Genomic DNA, 24864 nt, shown 5'->3' with positions numbered 1-24864 from the left:
TTAGTGGCGAAATAACATTTTTTTTGCACCTTTCGAACTCTTTGGTGCCCACGTATAGGTTTCGGTCAATGAGGTTGTCTATGTTGCTCTAAGAAATATGTTATGGATTGATGACGTCACTGTTTGGAACGTTTCTGATTGGCGTTTCAGTAAAAATGGCCGATTGGAGAATTATGCACTTTTATTTTATTGAATATATTAATAATCCTTCAGTTTATACTGATATTGGGCCATTTTTTAGAATCATATTAACATATATGTTTCGTTGAAACCATTATTTCCATGATTCTTTGTTACTTGCAACAGGCCTATTGAGGTTAACGCCATCTAGCGTTATTTCGTCGCATTACTTGAAACCCCTAAGCACATCACTGTTAGTACTCGAGTTATATTGGTACCAGTTAGAAGGAAACTCACTAGATGGCATTTAAATCAATAAAGAAAAACCCAATGACATTGTAACAGTTTTTCGATCAGGTCGTGTCCGTCTTACGTCTTACGGTCACGTGACACCTGTTGCGAGTTTAACATTTTTTCCCCATCACAAAAAGCGCCGCTAAAGAAGTTTTCACTTCAAAAATGTAGGCGCGATTAACTGGAATTTGAAAATTTGAATTTGACGCCTTTTTCTACTGACAAGTTGGGTGTGTTTAGGTATAACTTTTTATTTAGAAGTCTTATCGTCGGCCTAAGTCGCAAACCTCGTAACTCCTCCGGGGGAGTTACGAGGTTTGCGACTAGTAAGTATTGTTATCCAAGGTAGCAATTACTAATTTCCTTGAAATGGAGTTACGAGGTTTGCGACTTAGGCCGACGTTATGCTTTCATTAAGCTACGCTCGTAGCGAGTACCTACACATTATTTAAACTTATTTATGATTTAGGTGTACTTTTTCAATAAAATTGATTTGAGCTTTAAATTTGATTTTTTTCTTACCTTAATAATATATTATAGAATCAAAGAAGAACATTGGTAGCCTAGCTGTAATAGCTTGCGACTTTCAATCCGGAGGTCGCGAGTTCAAACGCAGACTCGTATCAATGAGCTTTTCGGAACTAATTTGGTCCTGGAACCTCTGGGATTGTGCCGTTTGGATGGCAAAAGACCAGATGGTATTACATTGGTTCCTTGGCAGAAGGGTCGATGCCTCTTATGGAATACTACGTGTGTTAGCACTTTTGCCCCGTCCCATATGAATCAAATCATTAGTGCTGTCAAGCAATCAAGTAGGTATGAATATTCCCATTGATTTACGTAGTACATATAAGTCAATGAATATTCCACGTAATTCTTGACGAGAATCGCCATCATGAATATAAAAAAAACCGGCCATGTGCGAGTCGGACTCGCACACGAAGGGTTCCGTACCATTATCTATAAAAACGGTCACCCATCCGAGTACTGACCCCGCCCGACGTTGCTTAACTTCGGTCAAAAATCACGTTTTTTGTATGGGAGCCCCACTTAAATCTTTATTTTATTCTGTTTTTAGTATTTGTTGTTATAGCGGCAACAGAAATACATCATCTGAAAATTTCAGCTGTCTAGCTATCACAGATCACGAGATACAGCCTAGTGACAGACGGACGGACGGACAGCGGAGTCTTAGTAATAGGGTCCCGTTTTACCCTTTGGGTACGGAACCCTAAAAATGCTAGAGTTAGACCAAGTCTACAACGATTTTGGTAGCATACGTAGTGCAAGTGTTATTTTAAACGTCAATCTTCTATGAAATTATGACGTATAAATAACAAGTGTTATTATGCAAGTGCATTGCGCTATCAAAATCGATGTAGACTTTTTATTTCTTGGTCTAACTAATAATTTCATATTCGGAATAATAATAGTATTTTTTATGGCGCCTAAATAACGTCTAAACCGGCAACACTTGTCAAAGGGTCTCTTGCCATTGGTCAATCAAGCACACATCAATCCATAGATATAAATATACTTAGATCAAGGCCCCGACGCTTTCTGAGGGCCTACCGCGAACCACGTCCGAAGTGTTGCCTCTTTGTCGCACTTATAAATTCGTACGTAAGTGTGACAGGGAGGCAACACGTTAAACATGGTTCGCGGTAGGCCCTCTGTTCTCTTTGACGGCGCAGCAACTAGTATCATTTCTCTCTCCTTGCTCTTTTAAATATGCCGTTTGTCAAAAAAGGACAACCATACTGTTGACAAGATGGACTTCAAATCCAGGTGTCCCCTTTTTAGGTAGACCCAAGTTGTGTATGTGTGCGTAAAAACGTATATTTAGTGTGCTCTTTTAGGGATGTGAAAAGTCGATTTACTCGTCGATTTACTATGTCGACTATCGACATTTCTTGCAATTTTAATTTTACTTAACAAAAACGCTTTTCATTCTTTATTGTGGTTATCAGATCACAATTTTATCGTCACGCCCCAGCAGGGAACCAAGGGAAAGTTCAGATATTTAATTAAAATACATAAATACCTACTAAAATATGTGTTCCGCAATAATTGAATTATTTTATTACATTATAATATATTCATTATCCATTAGCATTTCAATTATGTTTATGTTTAACGAAGATATTGAAGCTTCAATTAATCGCTATTTCGTTCCGCCGTGTAGCGTTTATCGATATATAACATGATTAAAATCGACTTATCACATCCCTAAACGAGCACACATACACGTTTTTACGCACATATACACAGCTTGGATGCACCAAAAAAGGCAACACTTTGATTTGAAGTTCATCTTGTCAACAGTATGGTTGTCCTTTTTTGACAAACGGCATTTTTAAAAGAGCGAGGAGAGTGAAATGATACTAGTTGCTGCGCCGTCAAAGAGAACAGAAAACGTTGGGGCCTCGGGGCCTCGCATCAATCGGGTCAATGTTGCCACCATAAATTTATAATATATAGAGATTCCGTCTCAGCGAGCTGTCACTGTTACCACTTTTGTTTAGTGTACGATTAACAATTTAACACCACCTTGCTGTAGCCATGTCGATAAAGTCATATCGATAAACTATCGACTATCATTTCTTGCAATTTTAATTTTACTTCAAAGGTTTAACGATACCTAAAATGAACAAAAACGCTTTTATTCTTTATTGTGGTTATCAGATCACAATTTTATCGTCACGCCCCAGCAGGGAACCAAGGGAAAGTTCAGATATTTAATTAAAATACATAAAAATACCTACTAAAATATGTGTTCCGCAATAATTGAATTATTTTATTATATTCTAATATATTTATTATTCATTAGCATTTCAATTATGTTTATGTTTAACGAAGATATTGAAGCTTCAATTAATAGCTATTTCGTTCCGCTGTGTAGCGTTTATCGATATATAACATGATTAAAATCGATTTTTCACATCCCTAAAAGAGCACACATACACGTTTTTACGCACATATACACAGCTTGGATGCACCAAAAAAGGCAACACTTTGTCAAGTTCATCTTGTCAACAGTATGGTTGTCCTTTTTTGACAAATGGCATTTTTAAAAGAGCGAGGAAGGAGAAGTGATACTAGTTGCTGCGCCGTCAAAGTGAACAGGGCTATAACCGCGAAAATCGAAGTTCGCAAATTGCGGGCATTTTTCTCTGTCACTCTAATTACGCCTTCATTGGAGTAAAAGAGAAAGATCCCCGCAATTTGCGAATTTCGGTTTTCGCGGTAGCCCCTCAGATAACGTTGGGGCCTTCTGTTGCCACATGTTCAGCTGTTTGAGTTACGGTAACAACTGCTTATTTTTATCTATGAATTACAAGAAACAACTTTGTTTCGCTGTTTTTTCCTGTGCTTAAAAAGACGGGATCAATTATTGACAACTCGGACCGTTTATATTTATTCCTAGATTAAAATTAAAAATATAACATACTAAACTAAATCATAATTATTATAATTATCTGAAAAAGACAGATATTACAGGTAATTAAAGTTGTGCCCCGTTCTTAAATGGTACAAACAATGGTAAGTGAATATTCAATATAGTTCTGTTATCATTTACATTTGATCACGTCGTCTATAATTATTTCCTTGTACATAATATAGAAACGAATGTTGTAGCTAAATAACTATTAATTGTCATGCCTACGTTTAATATTTATTATCCTACTTTTATAATTTAAAGATAACACCCGTATATGCTAAATGCTATTACTGGAATTTCATTGTAGTTCATATTGATTTCAGACAACGGCAGTAACAACTCAGAAAAAAGTTGGAGCTAGTAATGCTCCACCAGGAGGCATTCGGAAGAAATCGGGGCCCAAGTTTGAGCTCACTGAAGAACAAAGAAGGGACATAAAAGAAGCATTTGATTTATTTGACACAGAAAATACTGGAAAAATTGATACAAAGGAGTTAAAAGTTGCAATCAGAGCCCTTGGTTTTGAACCTAGAAAAGAGGAAATCAAAAAGATGATCGCGGAAATTGATAAATCTGATGGCAAAGTATCATTTGAAGATTTTCTGGAGTTGATGACAGTGAAGATGGCAGAGAAGGATACAAAGGAAGAAATCATGAAAGCTTTCAAACTGTTTGATGATGACGAAACTGGTGAGTTCTATTTAGCCTGTGACAATTTAAATACTTTGACTGCCAAAGATGGCAACAGACGCACATGGTTACAATTTCATATTAACCTACATGCATTCCAATAAGATAAGCAAGTAGTGGCTGATCAGTGTTACAGTTTCGGCTAAAAATCCATGTCTTGGCCAAACCTGGAGCAGAACTGAACCTCCGGTTTCAGCGGTTTTGTTCGGATACTATTTACTAGTGATGTACCGACTATTGATTTGGCCGACTAGCCGACTAATCGGCGCTCGAATGGCCGATTAGTCGGCTAGTCGGCCAGATCATTAGTTTAGATTAAGTTCGATTCAGATGCACTATAAATAAATAAATCCTAAGGCTATATTTCATATGACGACGGGACAATCAGACATAAGAAAGCGACCACACGGTCAATATTTTGAACAACAGTTTTTGTAAGCACCCTAAATAGGAATTTGGGTGAAACAGGTGAAAAGCTTATGCAACAGTGTTACTTATGAGAATTAAAATAATCATTATTATGTTACAATTATTGAAAAACATACACAAAAAAATTATTCATTTACAAACCTCACATTCATTGCTTGGAAAATGGTCATAAACACAATAATTACAGAAATGGCACCAAAAGTATGAGCTCAGTAATAAATAGACAATGTCTGCTTCTTCAAAGTGCAATGTCTGGGCCATACAGTGTTCATTAATTCTCTTCGACATCCGATACACTTCTCAGCAAGTGTGAAGTGAGTAATGGGCCAAGGCCATTTTATGTCATTAATATGTATCTGGGTCAGAAAAATGTACAGTTCGCGCGAACACACTAGTTTTCTCTCCTGTGGGCAATAGTTAACAGCTTGTGGGCATGTAAATAATGATTTTATCATAGTTCTCTAAATAAAAGGAGGACCTTTTCACGTGGATAAGGGTTAAATAAGAAAATTAATCTTTATAGCTCTTAACTTTTGGGTATGTCCACAGGAAAGTACTGAACATGGTTTTGAGTTTGACCCATCTCCTCTAAGTCGGTCATAGTTAGAATTTTGTCCACGTTGTGGCCGACTAATCGCCGACTACAAATGAGGCCGGATAGTCGGCTTTCCCGACTAGTCGGTACATCCCTACTATTTACAAGCTATCCTACATCAAACATGCTTCTAAAAATGAAAATCTGCATTCTGTTATATTTTTGGCAATATTTTATGGCACATAGTAACATCTTTTTAGGATTCCGTAGTAGTAATAGTAATAGCCTTTATTTCATGCGTTTTTGTTATTTTTACACTTTCATTGTTGTTACATTTATTAATTAAATTTTATTTTTAACTTTTATAGGATTCCGTACCCAAAGGGTATAAATGGGACCCTATTACTAAGACTCCGCTGTCTGTCCGTCTGTTTGTCACCAGGCTGTATCTCATGAACCGTGATAGCCAGACACTTGAAATTTTCACAGTTGATGTATTTCTGTTGCTGCTATAACAAATACTAAAAACAAAATAAATTAAATATTTAAGTTGGGCTCCCATGAAACAAACGTGATTTTTTTTGCCGTTTTTTGCGTAATGGTACGGAATCCTTCGTGCGAGAGTCCGACTCGCACTTGACCGGTTTTTTTAACCATATTTTTAATTTATTAAATTCAGTAAAAAAATGTAATTGTGTAAATAAAATCTACAATTTACTTCATACAATTCCAGGTAAAATCTCTTTCAAGAACTTAAAGAGAGTGGCAAGGGAACTTGGAGAAAATCTAACTGATGAAGAGCTGCATGAAATGATAGATGAAGCAGACAGGGACGGCGACGGGGAAATCAACCAAGATGAATTCTTACGCATCATGAAGAAAACTAGTCTTTATTAGTTCACTAAAGTAATTCGGCCTATTTTTCATACTTACCGACTCTTGGAAGCACAAATTATATTCTTCAAAGGGATAATGAATTGTAGCAGTGTAAGCGCCGTTCATTTATTACGTAAGACGATTTAGGAGGGATCGAAGTCTTATTTTTTCTTACAAGGGGGTGGGAGGGGGTTTTCATAGTTCTTACGGAAGATTACAAAGACGCGATATTTTTTTTATTTCTATGAAAGTATGTCATTTAAAATTTACTTCCACACTCTTATGCTATCAAAGACAAATGAATGGCGCCTTGGAGAAAAAACTTGCAACAAGTAATTGGTATAGTTACCTATATTTTTATATAAGTGTTGGAAAGGAATGAATAATGATACATATTTAACATATTATAAGCACAGGACAAATGAATCTTTGTTTTAAATGAGTAGTTTAATCTATAGAACTTTTCTATTAAAGGATTCTGTCAACTTTTGAGCCATTTTTTTGGCTTGGTTTTGTTAAAATCTCTGAAGCCTCGAGTCTGAACAGATTAGTGATTTAGTATATCTCTATCAAGATATTCAAGATCCAATGAGCCTTTATAAAACTGCACCTTAGTTTTAATAATTAATAACCAAAGACTATCAGCATAAGAATAAATAAGTTTTGTAATATCAAACGATCGAATTATTATAATAATGATAAATAAGGATTCACCTTCTCATTTTAGGAACAAATTTATTTATGTAACTCTTACAAATTTGGCATACTTACTTACTTAATTATATAGGTTTTGAATGATTCACGGTCACGGTCACGGTTAGTTTCACTAGACTTACATCAACCAGGATAATTATATAATTTAGAAATGCATGTTTTCAAATCATACATAGAAAACACATGCAAGTACTTAAAACATTCCATGTTAGTCATTTGATTGTTAAATTTAAGATATTTTAAGCTATAAATAATAACATTTGTAACTAAGTAAGTACTAATCTTACCAGATCGGAAGGAACAAACTTATATCACCTTATATTGTTTATTTCGTAAATGCATTGTTTTCAATGTTTCCTGTATAGGTGAAAATGTAGAATAAAATATATGGCACCTGATGTTGAGCATTTATTTTATAACAATAATAAACAGTAAATCATCCTACTTTAAACTTTTAGTGCCACCCCACACTAGCGTCTTGAGCGTCGGCGTCTAGTCGCTATGGAAAATGACGTCGCTGCGCAGTTGCGCCAATATTGCGTTGAGCAGCAGCCATAGAGTTTAGTAAACGCCTACGCTTGGGAGACGCTAGTGTGGGGTGGCCCTTAGCTACATTTTATAAACAGCAGCAGATTATTGAAGCAACTTATATGACCACATAAGACATGGTATAAAACCTAAGAAAAAATAGTGCTGCTAATTCATTACCTAACATAGATGTCACTGTACATCCAGAATACAGGAGTTCTCGTTGTCATTTCAGAATTCAGTTACCACTATATAACCATAATAGTGCCACCTAGTTTGGCTAGCACACTTGAATATGAAGGCAAGATTTTTATCTGAGAATTTATTATAGATAAATAACTCTTCAAACTTTACTAACATCCATAAGTATATAACAAAGCAGCTTTCCAAAATATTTGACAAATTACACAGCTATTAATTACTTGATTGGTACTACCAAGTACTACTGATTGAATTGAAACAGCAGACAGTTTCGATCAGCATATATTAAGTGTTGCTGTGGTTAAGGATAGAATACACACTGCCATCATTCAGCATTATCTTAGACCTCAGCAACAGTGCCATGAAATACTTAAAGTTCTAAGCTGTTAAAACTATGTAAGATTGCTGCCACATTGAAACATGTAAACTACAAAATTGATACTCATTGGAGTATAAAAAAATATAAATACATATTTATTATTAGGGATAAAGAATTTCATATCAAATAATATATACTATATTAAATTTGATAATTTATGCAAAATATACATATTTGCACTAAAACATAACAGCATTTTCAGCCATATATAATTTTGTTTTTGACTTGTGTACTTATGAATAAATTGTCGGGTGACAAGCAAAAGTCACTAACATCATTGAAATTATTGGACAATAAACCGTGTTACAAGTGTAATAAAGTGCAATGTTACTTTAATTTTTTGATAGTACTTAGTGAGTTTTGCTTGTCACCCGATGAAATGGTTTTGTTCTTAATCCTACACTTAAAACTGATATAATTATCATTAGCCATGTGCTTGCTCAGAAACAAAAAGTACTATATTAAAATGTAAAAAAAATCTAATTTCATGCAGCAGATCTCTCAACAACATTCCCCTCGGGTTGTCCAAAGTAAGCTTTCTGACACATGTTCACAAATAACCCTGTCTCAACTACTCCAGGTATCATCTTGATGGTTTTGTTGACATGATCCCAGTCCAAGTCTTGATTGGTGAACATCCAGTCTAGAATGAAGTTTCCATTGTCAGTCACAACAGGCCCTGCCTTGGCGACAGCACTGCGTAATTTCACTTCTCCTCCAAACAGATCCACAATTTTGTTTCTAATAGGAACATAAGCCATAGGAATAACTTCTATTGGGATCCCTTTTTTATATCTATCTCCAAGTTTAGAAGAGTCTTTAGTATAATCGGCAATAACTATCATTTTTTTGGAACAGGAAGCCACAATTTTCTCTTGTAGTAAACAACCTCCCCCTCCTTTTATCAAGGTCATGTTGGCATCCACCTCATCCGCTCCATCAATGGTAACATCAATGCGAGGGCTTGTGTCGAGTTCTCCGAGGAATAGGTTATGCTTGAGAATGAGCTGTTTGGCTTGGAATGATGTAGGGATACAAGTCACCTTCAGCTTTTCAGTCTCTACTCGTTCTGCGAGGCGCTGCACGGCGTATACAACTGTCGATCCGCTGCCGACGCCGAAGACAGAATTATTCGTCACAAACTCGTCTACCGCCCTGTACGCTGCCACTTGTTTTGCTTTTTCTAAGGACATGTTTATTTTTGTACTAAAACTAGATACGTTGACCTGGAACTTTACCAATGTCACTATAATATTCTTTAGTAACATAAAATGTATTTAAGGAATGTTTTTTTGAATACCTTACGGTAAACAGAGCAAAAAATATGAAACTTTAACCACGTGGTAGGTATCCTATCCTGCAGGGGAAAATGCACCATATAAACGATAAACATAAGGTTGTGCGTTGCGACATAAGCTTGTTTGCCCTTGTCGCGTACTTTTGTCAATCATTGCTGTCAATGTTAATGTTAGTTAAGATGCGTTCAAAAAACCGAAACCCATTCCAATAAAAGGCCTCTCCCATAGACGGTAGGATTCTCTAGACGTGGCCTACCGCGTGCGCCCGTAAGGGATAGACATAGATGACGTCATAACCGCGGGGATACCATATTAGAGTCTGGCTACTGAAATTTTACACAAATTTTTGACGGGAAATTCAAAAAATCTTGGGCTGGTCACACTTTGTGGAATTATAGTTTTGATAAAAAACTATTCCTAAGTTAGGATAATGTGGGAACCTATGATCTTTTATACTAGATATGCTATACACTAACATATCAAGCGAAAAAAATGATGCAAACCAATGCTGCCACCGTCACGGCAGCATTAGTTACAATTTGTTTACAAACTCATACGCAAATGCGTAAAAGAGATGGCACAATTAAAAGAATACCTAAGTAAAAAAGAGACGGCTAGTGTTTGTCACTTGCGCGTGAATTTGGTAAATCAGTGATACCACCACAACACGACGGCAAACAGAGAATATGGCGCGAAGCGTAAAACTTCTAAGAAAAAGAAATATCAAAGAATAAGATGTTTGACAGAAGGTGCAAATCATTTCAGTGAGTTCTATGTGGTAATGTACTCGCTACCGAAGTAAAAAGTTTTCACATTTAGTTATGTAAATAAAAGATATTATATTATACTTCTCCTTATTTATTTCTCCTCTTAAGTTAGGTTATTTATAATATGAATATAAAAGTAAAATATAAAAACATTTACAAAACAATATAAAATACATATAAACACATTATAAAAAACCTAACCTAGATTGCCGCCGGCAGCGGGGCTTGGCCCAAGCTGCCGGTGGTCAGGGCCGCAGAGTGAGGAACCGACGTACTATACGCGCCGTGTCCAAAATTACCGCCTTCTGCATCTGACCCTTGATCCAACCACCCAGCGAGAGTCTCTCTAGGTGTTGGTCGAGACTCTTCGCTATTAGACCGTTCACTGAAACGACTATCGGGACAATGATCGTCGAATCAACATCCCACATGGCGGTTATCTCGTGAGCCAAGTCTAGGTACTTACTGGACTTGTCCTTCTCGGCCTTCACGAGATTCTCATCATGGGGGATGGTGACGTCGGCGAGCACGGCCCGGCGCTGCAATCGGTCTATCAGCACGATGTCAGGCTTATTGGCGACAATAGTCCTGTCAGTGATGATAGATCGATCCCAATAGAGCGTGGCACGACCATTCTCGAGAACAGGCGCAGGTAAGTACTTGTAGTACGGTACTTCGCGGTCCACAAGGCCATACAGAAGAGCAAGTTGCTGGTGAATAATCCTGGCTACGAGATTATGTCTGTGCAAGTACTCGCCGTTAGCAAGATGAGAACAACCGGAAATGATATGCCTGAGTGACTCTCCGGGACGGCGGCATGCCCGACAAATGTCGACCGTACCGTCCTTCAGGATATATTTCCGATAGTTGTTCGTCATCATCACTTCGTCCGCAATTGCACAGGCAAAACCCTCGGTTTCTCCGAAGAGGTCCCCGAATCGTAACCAGTTCACTGACGCGAGCAGGTCCACATCGGGTCCCGTGAGGGCCTTGTAGAACCGCCCGTGTAGCACCTTACTCTCCCATGCCGCCTTGCGATCCGCAGTACTTAGTACCACAGGTTTGCGCCAGTTCTCATTTGCCAAGGAGAGCGGCGTGAGGTTCCTGTCTACTGCCACCACATCACGATGCATCCCACACTCGTTGTTAAGGAAATAATTCCTGAGATTGTACACCTCGCGGTTGTGGAGATCCTTGGCGTTTAGGAAGCCTCGGCCTCCACACTTCCGTGGGATGTACAATCTCATAACTGACGAGCGTGGGTGTAGCATGCGATGTGTGGTGAGCAGTGACCGGACCCTCCGATCCAGGGCGTCCAGCTCGGTCTGAGTCCACCTTAGTGTGCCAAAGGAGTAAGTGAGTAGGGGCATTACCCAGGCGTTGAAGGCGCGCACTTTGTTGCCTCCTGACAAAAGACTGTTAAGGACTTTACTTTACTTTATATTATACTTATCATTGTTACTTTTGTTAGGTATGTTTATTTAATAGAATAATAATTGTACACATTGAGACTATTTTCTTTACCCGAGACACTGTGGATTTTACAATTAAGTTTAATTGGTTAATGGTAATGAAACGTTCTCAAACACCTTTTTTCCCAAATTTACATAAAATGATATAGAATGAATTTTTAAATTAAAGTTTACTACTAGTCAAATCAATTTCTTCAATAGTAAAGTAAGAAACATTATGACAAAAAGCAAACTCAATAACAACAAAATCCTTAATTTTACTAACAATTTTATGTTATAATAATTGTTATTGTGTGACAAAATTAAATGCCTGACAATAAATACTAATTTTGTAGTAATCTTTGTATAAACAGCAATATACCTATTTATTTAATTGACGCGACCCGGACAATAATATGGCGAATAATAATGTTTAATTTGCCAATTGTTGTACTTAATTACAAGAAAAAATGCGTTCAAGTAAAAAACTGTAATATTAAAGTTGAAATTTATATTTCTCTTATTTGTACGACAAGCACCAAACAATGAATGCAACTTACCATGACGCGTCTGCTATGATAATCTATGTACGCAGTTGGTGCGCCTTGTCATTCTCGCTGATAAGAACATAAACTTATCTCTTTCTGTCAGCCGGCAAAAATGGCGGCTGGGTTTATTTAATTCAAGATTAAACCGAAGAAAAACGGATTATTTCAGCTTTTACTTACCAATGATATGTGACGCCGTCAATTTTTTTGCGCTTCCGCGGATAATTTGAGCATTTCAACATAACGCAGGTCGGCATTTTGTTGCTTAATACACGTTATTTATGGAAAAGTATTAACCGGTGTACACCTTCGCGCTTGCGTCAGGCAGACTGAGACAAACTCGTACCCATGACACGAGTTGAGTGCTTCAATTTTGGAACGTGTATAACACATCTTTGTATAAAAGATCATAGGTGGGAACATGGAGACTATCCCAGTGCCTTGCTATAGGACAATCTAGCCTATTAGCCACCAGATTTAGGATGCTGTTGGAGCTCTCACGTACGCGGCGCATAAGGGAGGCGGTTCGTTTTCGCATTATGGCATGAAAACCATCTACTCGCGTATCCGCAAACATACCCGAAGCGCTACAGAACTTAGGAAGACCCAACAGCATCCTAAATATGTTATTGTACTGAACGCGCAAGGCGCTGACTGCCTCTGAGTATAGTTGACCCACAGGCTGCAAGTGTAAAAGGATTGGCAATATGCCTTAAACAGAGTTATCTTAACTTCCCTTGTACACCGAGCAAACCTGCGAGCCACCATATTACCCCGGACAGCCAACGCCCTGCGCTCCCTCTCAACGTCTAGATCATCCGAGAGGTACTCCGTGACCCAATGACCCAGGTACTTGAAATTCTTGGTCCTATTCAGAGGTATTCCGTACAGCGAGATTTCCGGTACCCTATCCACCTTATGCTCACGTGGCTGGAAAACAACAACCTCACTTTTAGCCACATTGTACCTAAGTCCGTGAGTCACAGCATACCGCTCGCACTTACTCAAAAGTTTTCTGATTGCACATACAGACGGCCCCAGCAGCACCATGTCATCCGCGTAACTAATATTGTTAACCATTTCCCCGGCAATTGCACGACGACTTTAATTTGACGTATAATTTGTATGGGGCTGATGACTTGAAACACATGGAAACATGAATTTGGTTTTACTTCCGTTGAAATTCACCGTTGGCTAAATAACTGCGTACAGAACAAAAAGCTTCAGATAGAAGTTGTAGAGTACAAAAATCATGTTTTTAGTATATTTTAATAATTTTAGCAATAATTTATAATAATAGTAGAATGATAGTAATATTAGTATTCTTTTTTACAAGTAAAAACTACTTTAAACTCTTGCGTTTTATATACATGATTAATGTTACTAACGGGTCTAACGCGATTAAAATTCATTATTCGCTGAAACGTCGAAAAAAAGGTAAAATAATGAAATTTTATCGCGATAGACCCGTTAGTAACATTAATTAAGTAAAAAGTTAAAAACTAGTATTTGGTTGAAATAGTAATTTCTTTCAGTGAACTGCGTACAGAACAAAAAGCGTCAGAAAGTTGTAGACTACAAAAATGATGTTTTTAGTATATTTTAATAATTTACAATTTTTGATGGTTGATGAACCGTTTTATTTTTCAAACCGGTTTCGTTTATAAACCCGGGAACGAAAAGGATTTCGTTTCCGTTTGCGGTTACCAGTTAAAGAACTGTTTTATTGAGATACCGTTGAGATGCCTTCGCCTTTCGTTTTTGTGGAACTAAAATAGAAAATATCGAAGTAAGATAGAGAATATCTCTTTCACATATGACAACGAGTTTAACTGATAGTCTCCGAATGCCGGCAGTAACCGGTATTATATCGTTCCCCGCAAACCATAAAATTCCGTTCCCTCTTCTTACCGGTTAGAAGAGAGTATGTAATTTTGTAGTTCGCGTTCCATCAATTAACCGATTTTTAATGAACGATATAATAAAACGGTTTTGGAACGATATTAACAGGTTCTTTAATAACGATTCCGAGCCCTGAATAGTAGTATGATAGTAATATTGGTTTTGATTTGTTCCAAGTAAAAACTGGTATTCGGTATAAATAGAAATGTCTTCAGTGAAAATGTGTTCGGCTACAAATAAAGTGAACTAGATATGTGTATAATATGTGGCGAGATGGGCCCCAAAAGACGGACAATCTTGGGCAATGTTATTTAATGCAGCCTTAATAAGGAATTTTAAGCCTATTACTAAACGACGTGATATACCGGGTGAATTGTTAGGTATATACTGTGAAATATCACTGCCAATGTAGAGTCCATTTCACCAATATCACAGCTTTAAGAAAATTACAGACAAAAGGACTCCCTACGCTCGTGGTTTTAAAAATGGAATCTTGAGCGTAGCGAGGTTTTCACCACATCAACACAAGGAAAATACTAACAACAAAATATCAAATAAATGAAAGCAAATCGATTCAAAATGAATGTTATTAAATGTTTATCGTTCAAAATCATCATTAAAAAGTCAATTATAACCAGCAAACATAAGAAAACAACTGAAAATTTGCATTTGATTACTTTGCCGCACATGTGAATAAAATGGAACTATCTTATCAGCTTTTGAACAATCAAGAGAGCCTTTATCAGCTGGTGTGGTGAAATGATATTGTAACTGCAGAAGCATGTTATCATAAGCCCAAGAGAAAAATCTCAAAGTTCTCTATTTACTTGCGAAACTTATTTCTTACTGGTACTTTCTTGGATCCGACCTCCCTTAGACTGGCGACTGGTTTGCGACTCGAGGTTTCGGTGTGTACGCCACACATATGCTGGCACGGACGTGGATCGACTGGGACACCATGGATTATCTTGTCAAAAAAGTGCAGGCCGTTTTTCGAGACATGCGTCGCTTAATGACATAATCTGTCGGTCTCTTGCCACCGTCAATGTGCCTGCTCTTCTTGAGCCGACTGGCATTATCAGAGATGATGGCAAGAGGCCCGATGGGGTGTCCTTAGTTCCTTGGAGCTTGGGACGGATGTTAGTGTGGGATGCTACCTGCGTAGACACACTGGCACCGTCCCACCTCCAACGGACTAATGTAAAAGCGGGCGGGGCGGCGGAAAGCGCCTAAATTGTATAACGTAACAAATATAAAAGCCTCGGTAGAGAGTACCATTTTGTACCATTTGGAGTTGAAACTGGGATCCCAGCCTCATAAGTTGTTCGCAGAAATCACGAAGCGTCTGGTTGACGTAACGGGTGACCGAAGAGCTGGCGGCTACCTCGCACAGACGCACAACGTATCAGCATTGCGATACAGCGAGGAAATGCCAGCATCCTTGGTACAATGCCTCAAGGGCCTATTTTGGATTTAAGCTAGTTATTAATTTCTTTTAGTAATACCACTGTATATATCATGTTTGTTTTACATTAATATAATTTCATACTTAATAGAGGATGTCGCCAGCGTAACAGATTCTTCAAAGAAAAAATTTAAATACCTATAACTTAAGTAAAGAGTTTTCATCCGGTACAGTCGACGTCAAAGATATATTTACACTTTTGCACCTTACTCCTTTGTAATAAGGCGAAAAATGTAAACATATCTTTGACGTCGACGGTATCTACATCACGTCGTTTAGTAATAGGCTCGAAATTCCTTATTAATGCTGCATTAAATTTGAATAATACTGCCCAAGATTGTCCATCCGTTTGGGGGTGTACTTTAGGTACATACAAAATGGTCCTATTTTGCAACATGTTATACAAATATCTAGTTCACTTTGTATCATCTTGATTTGTAGCATTTTCTTTTTACCTAATTAATGTTACTAACGGGTCTAACGCGATTAAATTTCGTTATTTTACCCTTTTTCCGACGTTTCAGCGAATAACGAAATTTAATCGCGTTAGTAACATTAACTATGTGTACAAAACACGAGATTTTAAAGTAGTTTTTACTTGTAACAAATAAAACTAATAATACTATCATTCTACTATTATTATAAATTATTGCTAAAATTATTAAAATATACTAAAAACATGATTTTTGTACTCTACAACTTCTATCCGAAGGTTTTTCTTCTGTACGCAGTTATTTAGTCAACGGTGAATTTTAACGGAAGTAAAACCAAATTCATGTTTCCATGTGTTTTCAGTTATCAGTCCCATACAAATTGTACGTCAAATTAAAGTTAATTTAATACACTACTTTGCCTCATTTGTAATGTACTAGATATTTTGTAAAAACTTAATTTAAGAAAAAAATGAGAAAATTTTAAATATTTCTTTAATTACTAATTAACGGTTGACTTTATCGATATAATATATGGGGCATAATTTTAAGCTCACATATAGAGCTTTTGTTTAAAAAAAATAGCAATGAAATCGCACGAATACTTCTCGAGTTACGGTTGATTTTTTAAAACTCAATATCCGCCATCTTGGATTGGCAGCCATTTTGAGATGGCAATCATGGTTTTTTCACATCATAATAAACCTATCTAACTGCTGTGAAAAGGAAATTTGGTACCCCCAAATTATACCATTTTCATAAATTTGGCTAGCTGGCCCATGGACTACTTACTAAGGAAATAAGTTAAATATACGTTTACGTGCACTTAAAGTCAGTTCACATAATTTCTACTGTTAGGTTACGTTATTTTTAACGTTAATATTTATCAATTTTACCAATTATTTATTTTCAATAGTCGTATTTATAGTTAATGATTTATGGTTTACACTAGTAACATTTATGGTTTATTTCTGGCAACATCGCTATAACGTGATTGGTTGATGTCTTGGCGGGCGAATAATATCGTTCAACGATTGGTTGACGTCATCGATATCACGCGATGTCGTCCACCAATCGCGAGGCTCTATTTTCCCGCCATATTGGCAACGGTTCTTGGCCGGGAGTTGATCAAACCGTGCATTCTGTTTGGAGCGTTCGTGGAAATAGGTAGCTTATTCGGAGTGACGTGCTCACGGCTGTGGGTAGCCTAGGTTGCCTAGGCTTGCTAGCTAGCTAAGTTAATTAATTGATGTGTAAACGAATGTTGAGTTTAAGTGTCTAGAGTAATAAAGTAAATGGATGTTGAGTTTAAGCGTCTAGAGTATTAAACAAGTGAATGTAATCAAGTAGTTTGAATAAACATTCCTAATCTAACCGTTTGGAGTTTTCCTTTGTTCCGGTGCCTAGTAGTTGGTCGTTCATATTTCAGAAGTGGGATGAACAGTTAAAACGTAAGTACACGCCCCAATAGTAAGCTATTTTTGTGCGAAGTGATTTCAAGTGAACGTTATTTATTTAAAAGTTAACGATAAAGTTTAAGTATTACCTAGTGATGTTAGTTTAAAATCTCAACCGTGGTTATTGCTATAATATACCGTTAACAGTTTAAATTTAACAAACGATTTCTTTGTTAATGCTATTTAGTGTTCATATCATTTTACGATAGAAAGTGGGTAGTATTTTCGTTCGATTACTTATTTTATCGATTGAAATTAAGCCTAGTGATACTATACCTTATTTATATAGCTGAAGTTACAGTAGTTAATACATCAATCGGGTTCGAATCCCGGACAACAATGGAACAGATTAAATTGTAATCCAGTGAACGTTAACGCCTTTCTATATTTAATAGCATTGTTGGAGCAAAGAACTTGTGTAACGTAATGATATTTCAAGTAAGTCGTGTTGTGATTTATTTATATGAACCGTTATTGCTTTGATCATTCGTTTCCTTGATTAATGGGATCTTTTACCTTAAACTTAGTAGTTTGCTTCCTTATGTCTAGCTATAAGATTCTAAAATCCTCTGACGTGAGATTTCAGACTATGTCAGAGCCGCCAGACCGACGAAGGCTCGTGACTCCGAGACGAAGAGATGCACACTCGAACGCGAGCCGGAGCCGTAGTCGCCTGCAAAGCCGAAGCAACAGTCGACACCGGCCGGATCGGGACGTGGATCTGGGACGCGAGCGACTACGGATGCTGGAGGAAGAAGTACGGCGTGAGCGCAACCGCGTACGTGCTGCCGAAGACCTACGTGAATCATCGCGGCGCGCCAGCTCACCTCAAGCGGCCAGCCGTCATCGAAGCATCCCCGTGTCAGCGAGGGGCCAGGATGAGGAGCGTCGAGCTGAGCGCGGATCACGACAGCCTGACACCGAAGAACGGATTAACAGGTCACGTAGCCCTTCCTTTTCAAATAATTATTTACTCGATATATTTAAAAATCTGCGAGACGGTCTAGCATCGTTGCCCGTGAACCAAGGCGCACCCCAACCATTACAGAAAATCGATCATAAGAATATATTGCCAAATTTTGATCCTTCATCAAAAAATCAGAGGATGGATATATGGTTGAAGAAGGTGAACGAGTGCGCCTCGGTGTACGGGTGGGATGAAAGAACAACTACGCATTTTGCTATGCAGAAACTTCAAGGTTTGGCCAAAACATGGTATGAGAGTCTGAATAGTATTTTGTTTACATGGGCCGAGTGGCAAGATAAGTTGTTGAGTGTTTTCCCATGTGAACAAAACTATGGCCAGACCTTGGAGGATATGATTAGGAGGAAGAGTAGGTACAATGAGTCCATAGAGGTGTACTATTATGAGAAGTTGAGTCTGGTGAATCGATGCGAGATAGTAGATGCCCGCGCAGCTGAGTGCATAATACATGGTATTACGGACAAGACACTTAAATCCGGGGCTTTGGCACTACGTTGTACCCATCCCGACCAGCTCTTACAATATTTGATCAGTAATAGGGATTATAATCAAACCAACCAATCTGATCGATCGAATGTTAGGAATAGGAATTTCGATACGTCATAAGTCATAAGTTATTTATTTGCGAAAGATAGGGTATACATAGGATGTTACATCAGTCAGTTAAAACACAGCAAATCCTAAATCTGATAGATAGCAATAGATCAACCAACGGTACAGGGTGTTACAACTGCAAAGAAAGGGATCATAGTTTCCTGCACTGCCCTAAGCCGCTGCTTAAATGTGCGCGATGTAATAAAATCGGCCACACTGTGGAGAAATGTTTCTTTAAGTCAGATGACAAAGTGCAAGCAAATACTAACGGTACAGTGCAGAAAACTATGCGAATTAAGGACAGCGTAGACATGGTGGACTCTCCAGGCTCTAAATATTATAAAGATATCAAAGTCGACAGTGCTGAGTTGAGGGCGTTCATAGATTTCGGAAGTGACGCTACGCTCATAAGGGAAACAACTGCTAGTAGATTAGGTCTGTCACATAATATTCCTCAGATCAGAGGTTCTTTTGAAAAATTGTGTAGCAGGAAAGCCGAACGAGCAGTATTTCATTAGCGGCGGGTTTCATTGAGCGGTAAATGGACACATTAATGTACTTGTCGTGCCATGTTCAGAATCTTGTCGCATCCCGGCTAAGCTTATCTTCTGTCGTGCAGAAATTGTCAACGTTGTGAAGCGGGTAGTGGATGTTCCGCAGGGTGAGACTCATATTCGGCAGGCGCTAGATGAAAGTCAGGTGAACGTGGGCAGAGGTGTACCAGCTGACGTAAGACGGAACCTGATGGAGCTGTTGGCGAAATATCAGCATTGTTTTGCTACTTCCTTGAGAGACCTAGGCTGTACAGGCATCACTGAAATGAGTATAGAACTTAATAGTCAGCGTCCAGTCGTTTATCGTCCATACAGGTTGTCACACCACGAACGGGAGAAAGTGCGGTCGATGATTGGAGATATGTTAGACGCCTGTGTGATTCGAGAATCGACTTCAGATTACGCGAGTCCTATTCTACTTGTGCGTAAAAAGGATGGTTCCTCAAGGTTGTGCGTTGACTACCGTATGCTTAATTCAGTAACCATTAAAGAGCGGTACCCAATGCCCGTTATTGAGTCAATCTTGTTTCATAATTCTTGATCTCGCTTCTGGCTATTACCAGGTGCCGATCTCTGAGCAGAGCAAACATCTGACGTCATTCGTTACGCCGGACGGCCAATACGAATTCAATCGTATGCCGTTCGGCCTAGCGAATGCTCCGGCAGTTTTTCAACGAATGATAAACACGATACTTGGTCCGGCGCGAGTAAGGCGACCGCGTACATTGATGATGTAATCATTTTTGGAAAGGAATTTGCTCAGTGTCTAGAACGCCTTGAAGAGGTGCTGCAAATGTTTGAACAGGCGAATCTGACATTGAATCTGTCGAAATACGAGTTTTTGTGTGAGGTTGATTATCTTGGCTACGAAATTAGCGCTAGTGGTATCCGGCCCGGTGAAAAGAAGATTTTTACCGTAGTCAATTTCCCGGGACTCCCTCTGGTTGCATAGCAACTTTTGTCATATTTGTAATTGTCATAACACTTTATGCATAAAATTGTAAGTTATAAAAATCTTTAGTCAGAATATTCCTGAGCATAACTGGGATTTTGTCATAAATGATTTTTATAGTCATAAATTTAATTCGCATAAAATTTTAAGTCATCAGCTTGATATCCATAATTGCTTTTTGTTCGAAGTATTGCAGTGCATAGTATTAATATAGCCTTAAAAAATTTAGTCATATTTTTGTGGTCATAATGTTTTTTTTTTTCATAAATGTTACAAAGCATGAATAATAAATATGTATGATTGTGAGCAACCTATGAAGTAAATATTACTTTAGTTATAATCATAACCACATAAACACCTTATAAAAGAGGAGATCGAAGGAGAGAAGCCCCTTCTAGTAGGAGACACGGTTTTATAAAAGAACCTAATCATAGTAGGTAGGTTAGGTTCGTTAGGTTTAGGTTACGCCCAAAAAACGAAACTGTTCCCAGAGATAGGTAGGTTAGAGTTTTTTTTTTGCTACGCCCTAAAAACGAAACTGCTGCCAGAAATAGGTATGATTTTCAGGTAAAACTACCTACTTTTGACCAACAGTCAAAAGCTCGGTCAAAAGCAGTTTTGCCTGAAAATCATTGGTTAATAGTAATTGTGACTGTTACTATCAGTCAAAAGTACTCCCAGAAATAGGTAGGTTAGGGTTATTTTTTTTTTGCTACGCCCAAAAAACGAAACTGTTCCCAGAGACAGGTAGGTTAGGGTTTTTTTTTGCTACGCCCTAAAAACGAAACTGCTGCCAGAAATAGGTATGATTTTCAGGTAAAACTACTTTTGACCAACAGTCAAAAGCTCAGTCAAAAGCAGTTTTGCCTGTTTTTGTCGGTTAAAAGTTCTTTTGGCCAGTTCACACTTTTTACTGCAATATACGGCTATCAATAAATAAGTATGCCTTAAACCATTATGATTGAAATATATTATGCTACAAAACGTTATACGTAAAATCATTATAAGTATCATTCAATATGGTTTTAGCTGGTATGACATTTGATTCATTTTAATTTAAACCTATATGCACAAAAAATATATGACAACTGTTGAGTATGTCATCACATGTTATGGCTAAAAATGTATGACACAATATAATATGATTTTTCATTTGTATGCGCAATGATGATTATGACACAAGTTGTTATGCGCATCAAAGATATGACTTAAACTTATATGCAACCCAATATGGACCCCAATTTCCCTCGTCCCCAGAATGTTCATAATGTGAGACTGTTCCTAGGCCTAGCCAGTTACTTTCGCAAATTTATAGAGAATTTTGCTCAAATTTCGTCCCCTCTTAGAAAGCTATTGAAAAAGGACGCCGTCTGGCAGTGGGGTGACGAACAGGAACGAGCATTTGAGTCTAAAGTCGATATTGGTTAATAGGCTGGTTCTTGCTATTTACGATCCTTCTGCAACGAACGCAAGGTAATGAGAACTTTCACCCAGTGGCATTTTAGTCGGCAAACTTCTCCCGAGGAGAAAAACTTCCACTCTACGAGTTGGAAACACTAGCGGTAGTGTGTTCCCTTCGTAAGTTTATAGTCTATTTACTTGGGAAGGAATTTAATATTATAACCGACTGCAGTGCATTGCGATCCACATTTTCAAAGCGTGATCTGATACCAAGAATAGCACGCTGGTAGCTAACCCTTCAGGAATTTGATTGTACTGTCGAGTATAGGGCTGGAGTAAAAATGAGTCACGTTGACGCGTTATCTCGAAATCCGGTTGAGCCGTCAGAATGTCTCGAGGATCAGTTTCCAGTGGTAATGGGTATTCGTAGCGAAGATTGGCTTCACACGCTGCAGTTAGGCGATTCTGAGTGGAGCAGAATAATTGACATTCTGAAAAGTGATCTAGACTAAAAGGGATTAGAATATATCAAAACGTATACATAAATTACGTATACGTATTACTTACCCCAAACTGGTCATCATTTTCGAAATCGGCACTTCCTAAAACCTATAAAACGATATTCATGACGACTTTTATGACAAAATACGTAGCCGCCATCTTGGATTATAAAATGATCATCGTTTTCGAATTCTGCACTCCCTAAAACCTATAAATCGACATCCGTGACGACGCAAGATATCTTTATTTTCAGATCTAACAAATTGCTACAGAATACAAAGGACAAAAAAGAAGCGAGGAGATAATGAAACAAGCAAAAATACAGATGATTCCTCGACGCAATTGGGTGATTCTTAAATTGCTCCAGGTTTTTTTGTCAAAAGTTTTTATTTTTCACATATTACTCTCACAAGTTCCGTGACATTTCGACCTTGTAATTTTTTAAGTAAATGTTTTTGTTTATCTATGAGGATCTCACTAGAATAATATAATCAAGGTATGTTTAATATTTGATGATTGAAATAGTCACGCATAAAATTCTATATTTGTGTCTTATATTCCTGCCGAAGACTTTTATTTTACCTTTTCCTTCGACACAAGTTTGGCCAAGTAATAAGAATTTAGGGCTCTCAATTTTATTTTGACTTCTACAACAGTAAAGCTACGAGACCATGTTTGGTATCGTTTTCGTATAAATTCGCAGTACCAAATTTAGTTATGGTATCACATTGACGCCATTCCGAAGTAAAAACATATTTGGTACACATATATTTAGAGTCCCGAGACAGGACATAATAAGTTATCTCAAAAATCATCCTTTAAAGGTGTGACTTGAAGTTAATACTGTTTAAGTTTAGGTTTGAAGTCATGTTTTTTTATCATTTTTAACTAAATCAAAGATGTAGACCATCCCAAATTTCATATAAATCGGTTCAGCGGTTATTGATTTCCCGTACAAATTTCCACGCTACTTTTCACACCTTCAAAAGATGATTTTTGGTTATAAGATCTATCCTATGTCCTGTTCCGGGACGCAAACTATTTCTATACCAAATTTCAACGAAATCGGTTCAGCGGTTAAGCGTCAAGAGGAGTTTCAAAAAAACCGGCCAAGTGCGAGTCGGACTCGCGTATTAAGGGTTCCGTACATTAAGTCCGACTCGCGCTTGACTGCACATTTCTAATAGGTTTTTCTGTCATCTGTAGGTAAAGAACTATTTTGTGTATTTAGACGGACAGACATACAGACGCACGAGTGATCCTATAAGGGTTCCGTTTATTCCTTTTGAGGTACAGAACCCTAAAAAGATTTTTTTTTGTGGAATGGTGTCAATGTGATACCTTAAATGGTTTCAGCACCCCAGATTTATACGAAAACGATACCAAACACGGCCTAGCACCTTCACTGATGTAGATATATCAAGATAAAATTGAGAGCCCTAAATAAACTTTCAAGAGCGGATATCTCAAAAACTATTCAACATATCGAAAAAATTTACTGAATAAACTTGTAACAAATTAAATTAACTTTCATTTTGTATAAGTGGCCATGTCGCTAAGATGCATAGTTTCCGAGATATAATCGAAAAACCAGAAAATGGGACCTTCAAAGCCCGCTCTCTACCCCCCCCGCTCAAGGGCTACGGCCGGGGACTTTTGATATGTTCACCTCCTAACTTGTCAAACCAAGTTACGGAGTCAAAAATTGTGTTCCGAGCATTTCCCTCTACAACTTTTTGGAGCATTCGTTGCCTGACCTAAGTAGCTTATTGCATTTCTTTAAAAACTTTTCTGTAAAAGGTTGACGGGTGTTGGGTGTTTATACGGTTTCGGTCGATTATTATCATTTGCATCGCCCATGATGGCTTACTAGAATTACGAGCACACGAGACACTAATAGTAGTTTGACAAACCTTGGTTTTCAAGAGGTATTTTATATTGACATTTGCTGTCACAAATTTGCTGTCAGATTTAGTCGCAAACCGCACGCAAAGTGCACACAAATGTGTCGACACCTTGTTACGGAAAAGTGTAGACACGGCGACGACACTTTGTTTCGAAACAATTCTAGACACATTGTGTGGACTCTGTTACGACACATCTGACATTTAGTTACCACTTTGATGATTCTGCGACTGGAATGGTTATATGAGGAGATTCAGGCATTAATAAATTCACGTACTTTCTTTCATTCATTTCTTTCATTTCATCGACATTTCTTACACAAATTGACTAAGCCCCACGGTAAGCTCAAGAAGGCTTGTGTTGTGGGTACTCAGACAACGATATATATAATATATAAATACTTAAATACATAGAAAACAACCATGACTCAGGAACAAATATCTGT

At 37.8% G+C, this 24864-nt stretch overlaps 2 protein-coding genes and 1 long non-coding RNA gene across 3 annotated transcripts in view; 1 reads left to right on the top strand and 2 right to left on the bottom strand.

Annotated features, from left to right (window-relative positions):
• The window catches only part of LOC134806523 (uncharacterized), a 496946-nt gene that overhangs the window by 119966 nt on the left and 352116 nt on the right, over positions 1-24864 (bottom strand). The window lies entirely within an intron of this gene.
• LOC134806482 (uncharacterized) lies at positions 3807-6552 on the top strand. Its single transcript, XM_063779752.1, has 3 exons — positions 3807-3957; positions 4180-4546; positions 6244-6552. The coding sequence occupies exons 1-3, from the start codon at positions 3943-3945 to the stop codon at positions 6405-6407; spliced, it is 546 nt and encodes a 181-aa protein (XP_063635822.1). The 5' UTR covers positions 3807-3942; the 3' UTR covers positions 6408-6552.
• On the bottom strand, positions 7031-9523 carry LOC134806481 (ribose-5-phosphate isomerase). The gene has a single exon (XM_063779750.1). The coding sequence runs from the start codon at positions 9474-9476 to the stop codon at positions 8694-8696; it is 783 nt and encodes a 260-aa protein (XP_063635820.1). The 5' UTR covers positions 9477-9523; the 3' UTR covers positions 7031-8693.

Source organism: Cydia splendana, chromosome 3 (genome assembly GCF_910591565.1).
Source record: "Cydia splendana chromosome 3, ilCydSple1.2, whole genome shotgun sequence".
In the NCBI taxonomy this organism is placed as follows: domain Eukaryota; kingdom Metazoa; phylum Arthropoda; class Insecta; order Lepidoptera; family Tortricidae; genus Cydia; species Cydia splendana.
This window is presented reverse-complemented; position numbering and strand designations above follow the sequence as displayed.